General features: G+C 35.3%; 1 protein-coding gene across 1 annotated transcript in view; it reads right to left on the bottom strand.

The window, feature by feature from the left end:
• The window catches only part of ADAM9 (ADAM metallopeptidase domain 9), a 145,669-nt gene that overhangs the window by 17,947 nt on the left and 120,030 nt on the right, over nt 1-7,692 (bottom strand). The window contains exons 17-18 of the mRNA XM_006900308.1: nt 2,368-2,448; nt 2,015-2,120 (exon numbers count right to left, since the gene is read on the bottom strand). Of these exons, the coding sequence (XP_006900370.1) occupies nt 2,015-2,120; nt 2,368-2,448 (187 nt within the window). The remainder of the gene's footprint in view (nt 1-2,014; nt 2,121-2,367; nt 2,449-7,692) is intronic.

Below are 7,692 nucleotides of genomic sequence, written 5' to 3' on the forward strand. Positions count from 1 at the left end.
GGAGGGGCCAAAGGCCTCAGAATTCTAGAAATGTGATACCTTCTTGTTTTCCAATAGATATCATAGGATATCCCGGAAGAGGTCTTTGTTTTGCGTTGAGGTCTGGGAATGTTTGATCTACCAGTCAACATCTCTGACAGATAAGAGATAATGCAATTACCCCTGCAGGCATGTTCCTAAGACACGTGTGTGTGTGTGTGTGTGTGTGTGTGTGTGTGTGTGTGTGTGTGTGCCCTTACCAGAATAATAAAGTTTGCTATTTGTCATCAGCATTTAGCCTCTCCGCATCTTCATTCAATCCTAGCACCTTCTCTCACGGAACTCTCGATATATTGGGGCTGGATCCCCGATAGGTTTCCCCCTCTTTTGTTGACCCTCCACTTTCCCAAGCAAGATGTCTTTCTTCGGGAATGATTGGTCCCTCCTGATAATATGTGAACAGTATGTGAACAGTCTCATTTCTGCAGCAAGCACTGCAGGTCCTCCTCAGTTTCAGCAAGCAAGGTTGTATCATCTGCATAATGCAGATGGTTGATGAACCTTCCTCTGATCTTAATGCCACATTTCTCCCCATACAGCCCAGCTTCCCGGATAATCTGTTCTACATATAGATTAAAAAGGTATGGAGACAGGACATATCCCTGGCTTGTACCCTTCCCAATTTTGAACTATGCAGTGTTTCCCTGCTCTGTTCTGATGCTTGCCTCCTGGTCCAAGTATAGGTTTCACATTAGCATGATCAAGTGATCTGGAATTCCCCTTCCTCTTAGAGTTAGCCACGGTTTGTTGTGATCCACACAGTCAAACACCTTTACATAATCAATGAAACACAGATAGACATTCCTCTGGTACTCCCTCCTATCAGCCAAGATTCATCTAACATTAGCTACAATATCCCCAGTACCACGACCCCTTCTAATCCCAGCCTGCAATTCTGGCAGTTCTCTCTTGATGTGCTGATCCAGTTGTTTTTGGATCATTTTCAGCAGAATCTTGCTTGCATGTGATCTTAATGATATTGTTTGATAATTTCCGCACTCTGTCGGATCACCTTTCTTTGGAATGGGAACAAATACAGATCTCTTCCAGTCAGTTGGCCAAGTGGTTGTCCTCCAGATTTCTTGAAACAACGTGGTAAGCACTTCTAGGAACAGCATCTGTTGGCTGAAATATGTCAATTGGTATACCATCAATTCCTGGGGCCTTATCTTTTTTTTTTTTCATCTCTTTCAAAGCAGCTTGAATTTCTTCCTTTATCACAATAGGCTCTTGCTGATATGTTGTTTCATGAAATTCTTCTGTGTCTGCCAATTCCTTTCAGTACAATGACTCTGTATACTGTTTCCATCTTCTTCTAATACTTCCTGGATCATTTAATATTCTGCCTAAAGCATCCTTTAGTAACTTGAGGTTTGAATTTGTTCTTCAGCTCCTTGAGATAAAGAAATGCTGAGCGAGTTCGGCCCCTTTGATTTTCTGACTCCAGGTCCTTGTATATTTCATTGTGAGCATTTATCAAGGGAATATAGTTTGTACAGGTCAGAAGACAAGGGTCAAAAAAATCTAACAATATTCACACCATACAAACTATATTCTCTGACTGTAATAGAATAATTGGAAATCAGTAACTTAAAAATTTCTGTGGAATACCCAAATAATTGGAGCTAAAATAACATACTTCTAAATAACTCATGGATTTAAATAACAAATAAATAAAGTCAGGAAATATCTTGAACTGAAATAAAAGCATAACTATTTTGCAGTTTCCCTCCCCTGAGGCTGGGCTGATAACACGGTCTTTCTGGCCTACCTAAAATTCATCCAAGAATCAGCTCCTAGCATAAATCCTCAGATGAGCTCCAGAGACTTCATAGTTAAAAAACTTCAACCATTACAAAAATTCCAAGATTTCAGACCAACTTTTTTTAAAAAAAAACAACCTTATTTCTTTACAACAACATATCAAAATGTGACCTACTGAGGGATCACATTTATTTTCTTCTATATTACTTGCCATCATATGTAGGTCCACTGTCCACACTTCCTCCGTATCCCTTATTTTCACAATCTGGAGGAGCCCAGCCATTTTCACAGTGACAATTCTTGTTGCTATTACATACCTTGAAAACAATGAAAACATCATTTCTGTTAAGTGAGAATGCTGCTCTGTATAATCAATTCAAGACAAGAAACCAAGAGAAAGGATACTCTTATAAACTCATGGATATTTTTTTAAGAATAAAAAAAGTTAGTATATATTTATATAGTATTTATACATATTCTCCAACATCCAAAAATCACAGGTTTCTGAAATTAAGATTATTTAGCAGTACTTTCATGACCAAATTAAAGACAACTGTTACCTACCCCATGTCCATGACATTTTTTTTGGATATCACAGTCATAATTCAGAACAGAAGCATTTACACATTGAAAGTTTCTACAGATCTAGAAAAAAAAGAGAACTAATGATTAAGGGAAATTTGAACACATTAATTAAGATATATCCAGAAAAGATTAACCTAACATTATTATTTTAATGGGAAGTTCTTTCAAGGAATGGCTAATTGTCACATTTTTTTAAAATGTAGAAAAAGAAAATTAACTGACATGGAACTGATTATAAAAAAGATAACATAATACACAGTTTAAAAACAAATCTAAAATTGCAACCCATTTCTTTTTATGAATATAAATGTGAAGATCCTAAGTCAAACCCTCACAAACATTTTTTAAAATAAAAAGTGATCAGATAGAGTTGATCTAGACTGCAAGGAAAGCTCAACTGAAGGAAATCTACTGCTATACTGCCTTTCATATACTGGTCAAATATTAAAATTTTGTTACTATTACAACATACATCAATGCACTTTTGTTAACTGTGCAACTTATTTTAATTTTAAAATTATTTCAAATTAAAAAGAAATTTTGTTGAGATGAAATTGATCTTCCAGTGTCATGATTAATGATGATAACAAAAGAAGCATTTCTATTAAATTCTTATATCTTTTTTTTAATTATTACATCTTCTTGGAATTTTAGTCCATGAAGTTAGTTTATGAAACAAATGAAAGTTAAGTATTACAAGAGGAAAATCAAGGTATAATTACTGAGAATTATATTAAACTAAAAAAAAACCAAACCCATGGTCATCTTGACATTCTGATTCATGTGACTTCCTATCAGGTTTCCCAGACTTTAAATATTTCCGGGAGGAAACCACCTTATATCTCTCCCACAGAGCAGTGGGTAATAATTAACTGCTGATCTTCTAGTCTGAAGCACAAAACAGAACATAATGTACTATCAGGGCTCCTGAATTACTGAAACAAATCAACTAAGACTTGGAAGTTTTTCCAGCTTTCTGGAAAATAGACATGCTTGGGAAAACTGTTCTCCTGGGATAACTTAGAAAAAAATGACCCTTCTAAAAATACTGAAAACAATATTTACATTTCCTTAGGTAATAAAATATAAAAAAATCAGAATATTTAAATGCTACCATGACATAAAAAAAAACACCTAAAATTAGATAATTAAAAGATATCTTTACTATTCTAAAAGTGCATAAGTTTGGCCAGAATTGTATTTTGAGAATTCTCAAATTCTTTATCCGCCAATAATTTAAATTTGCAAATAAGAAATGTATTAATGTACTTATTAATTTGCAAAAGCAATTAAGATTCTCCAGTAAAAAGTCACTCTTTACCTGTCCTTCAGCCAGTTCTTCTGAATATAGTATGCAAAATATTTTTCAAAAATAGTTTATAGGTGATTTATTTACCAAGCTTCCTCCTATTCAACTAAAAGATGTTTGATTTAATAACAGACATTCAGTGAATACTTATACACCACTAAATAAAATTACAGAAATGAAATGTGTGCATCTCTGGCATATGTGCCTAAGGAAGCAGAAATAGTTGTTGTTGCTTTAACTGTTGTAATTGTGTTGTTGAGTGGACTAAAACTCATCTGGAACCCATAAACAAGAAGTTGGAACTTTACCCTACCCTGTGCCAGCTTCACAAGCTCTGCCCTGAGCAAACCCATTGTTGTAGCTACTGTGTCAACCTGTCTTGTTGAGGAGATGAGTACAATCCAACTGGAAGGAAGATGCCAATAAACTGCCAGGGCTGGAGGAGTTAAGACCATCTTCTAAAAGACAACCCAGGCTCCACCATCAACACTAAATGCTAGCAATCATGAAAGAAGAGCAGAAGTAGGATTTATGACTTTAGGATGCAAGTTTGGAGTCAAAGTTAAACTGCCTCAGATAGTAAACAAAACATTTTAAGAGTTCTTCTTTTCTCTATTGTCTTCACCCAATATGTGGCTTCTTCTCTAAATAAATGTTGAACCAATATATAAAAAAATATCAATCTGAACCTACCAAAGTGTTGACCTGCTCAAAATATCTATAGTCTCACTCTGACGGAAGGATTGCAAGAAAAGACTCAACCCATCTTATAAAAAAACTCAGTTGTTAGACTTCTGGACTATACCAACAGTTACAAGGTTATGGTTTTACAAACTGTGTCATGCTTCATTTCATGAATTGTCAATTTTGTCAAGGTGTGTTGGTATAGGAATATATACCAACTATTTGTTAACCTAATTTTGCATACGCACTGCTGGCATAATTGCTGTTGTTGCTAAGTGCAGTCGAGTGAGAACGACTCTTAGAGACCCTATGAACAAAAGATCTGAACCCTGTATTACAACTATCATAATTTCTCTAGTTTTCATAGAGTTTCCAAAGGCAAGCTGTTTAGAAAGTAGATGTCAATCCTGCTTCCAAGCCTGTCTTTATCTGGGAGCTCTTCTAAACACTGTCCATCATCAGTAATCATTATGGCATTTGACACACCTGTGGCTATAGCATTATCACAGGAACCCCAAATTTTCTCAGTACAGTGAACTGACAGACTCATGCTGTACCACTTAGAAGAATGCTCTTCCCAAACACAATTAACACCAAGCCTAAGGAACCAACTGACTTTTACATACAAAGACTTGCCCACTAGGCCCTGATTAACTAAACAAGCAGCTTCCAAACCACAGCTCATTGTTAGCTAAAGCTAGCAAATTCAGGCAACCAATCAGCTCACACACAATTGTGAATGAAATAAAATGACCAAAGAGTTTACACCCAACTTTCAACTAAAACAAGAGAACCTACCCTCTAGAATCTAAATGCTTCACAGATGAGCTCCAAACTGGAGACTTAGTCAGGGCCCAGCTGACTATTATTATTAATTTTAATGAAATTTACAGAGACTTCGAATTTCCATTTATTCACTGTTGCACTTTTCTCCCTTCCCATCCCTCACCCCTAGTTCGCTCTTCTCTTTGAAAAGTAAAAGAAAAATTCTTTCATTGTTATCCAGTCCCTCCCCCCAAGACCACTCCACTATGCAACCTTTGTTCTGGACTCAGATCATGACAATAATAACTAATCACATATCCCTTTTAAACAATTCTCTCCCATCGTTCTCAGTCTTCCCCCAACCCTGATGTCAGTCCTGTATTACAACAGTGGCACTATGCAGTATTTGTCCTTTTGTGACTGAGCTATTTCACTCAGCATAATGTCCTCCAGGGTTACCCATTTTGAATGATATTTCATGAGTTCCTTTTTTTTCAATGCAGCGTAGTATTCCATTGTGTGAATATATCACAGCTTCACTATCCATTCGTTTGTTGATGGGTATTTAGGTTGTTTCCAACTCTTTGTTATTGTGAACAAAGCCGTGACAAACATGGGTGTGCATATATCTGCTTGGATGTCAGTTATGGTCTCTTTGGGGTATATTCCCAGTAGTGGAATTGCTGGGTCATATGGTATTTCTATTTGCAACTTTTTGAGAAAGCATCACACCACCTTCCACAGTGGTTCTACCATTTTACACTTTCACCAGAAGTGAATAAGGGTTCCATTTCCTCCACAATCTCACCAGCATTTGTTGTTTGCTGTTCTGTTAAATTTTGCTATTCTTACTGGAGTGAGATCGTATCTCATAGTTGTTTTGAATTGCATCTCTCTTAGAGCTAGGGATTTTGACCATGTCTTCATGTTTTTGTTTGCCATCTAAATGTCTTCTTTGGTTAAGTGTCTGTTCATATCCTATGCCCATTTCTCAATTGGGTTGTCTACCTTTATCTTGTTGTGGTGCCAACGGACTTTTAATTGCAAAGGCCCATCCACCAGGTCCTGATAGACTTAAACAACAGGCTTCCAGCCCACAGATAATTGTTACCTAAATCCAGTAAATCTAGGTGACCAATCAGCTCACAGACGATTTTGAATGAAATAAAATAACCAAACAGTGTGCACCCAACTTTCAACTAAAACAAGAGAATCTGCCCTCCAGAATCCAACTGCTTCACACATGAGCCCCCAAACTTAGAAAACTTAAAATACAGAAAATGCAATGACTTTTAAAAAGCTAGCTATCTAAATAATAATAGTTTAGAGTCTAAAACCAGTATTTTTACAACCAAAAAGCCCAGGTCTGGGGTTTTGGAAATAACAGTAATAATGTTGCATCTTACACAGGGAAAAAACAGTACACTATATTTTTAAAAATAAACTGTATATGTATATATGTTAATGTGCATTAAGAATATTAATTAAAGAGACTATTATTTCCCCATAGATCAAACCTGAAAGAATGTTAGTTATTAAGAATTCAAGCAGTAGAGGGGGGGAAATAGTCTATAATTGCCAAATAGCTATCTTCTTCCTCCCCCTTACATGCACAATCTCTCAGGCACACTCAATTTGTTCAACATCAGCAAGACAGATAAGACAGGAAATAAGAGAGAAACATTTAAAAAAAAATACCAAAAAAGTTCACAGATATAAGATGAAATGTTAATAAATTAGCCTGTGCCAATTAAAATAAAAATCTCCCTGGCCATAGATTGATAGACTAAAAATAACCGTATCATCCAAAGTAATATATAGATATAACATAATCCCTACCAAAATTCCAACAGCCTTTTCCACAGAAATGGAAAAGCTAATCATTAAATTCATTAAAAATTACAAGGAAACAAAACTTTCAAAAAAGAACAAAGAGGATTCAGACTTTCTAACTTCAAAATATAATATAAAGCTACAGCAATAAAAACTCTGTAGTACAGGTACAAGAATAGACTTATAAAGATCAATTAAAATTTAAAGTCTAAAACAAACCCATATGTCTGTAATCAACTGATTTCCGACAAGGGTGGGTAAGTCTATCAAATGGGGAAAGAATAGTCTTCAACATATGATCCTGAAAAAACTGAATCTGTACACACAGAAGAATGAAGTTACAAGTATACTCCATACCTTAAATGAAAATGAATTTAAAATAAGTCAACTAAAAAAAAAAAAATTCAACTAACTAAATGTAAAAAAAAACACCAGAAACAATAAAATTCTTAGCAGAAAACAGAGGCAATAGCTTTAGGAGTTAGTGTTTCATTTATGTTTTTTATTTAAAAATGTTTTATTCAATTATAACACGCATACAGAGAAATGCATAGACGTGTACAACTCACTGAACTTTCAGGGATGGAACACACTTGCACGGTCTGCATTGAAAAGATTGAAATTAAAATAGTCCCTATAGTTCTCAGCTGAATTAAACTCAAGTTTCTATAGTTCTCAGCTAAGTTAAACTCAGGAATTTTTAAAGCCCCACA

The sequence above is a fragment of the Elephantulus edwardii genome, unplaced genomic scaffold (assembly GCF_000299155.1).
Source record: "Elephantulus edwardii isolate Elephantulus edwardi_28Jun2011 unplaced genomic scaffold, EleEdw1.0 scaffold00279, whole genome shotgun sequence".
In the NCBI taxonomy this organism is placed as follows: Eukaryota; Metazoa; Chordata; class Mammalia; order Macroscelidea; family Macroscelididae; genus Elephantulus; species Elephantulus edwardii.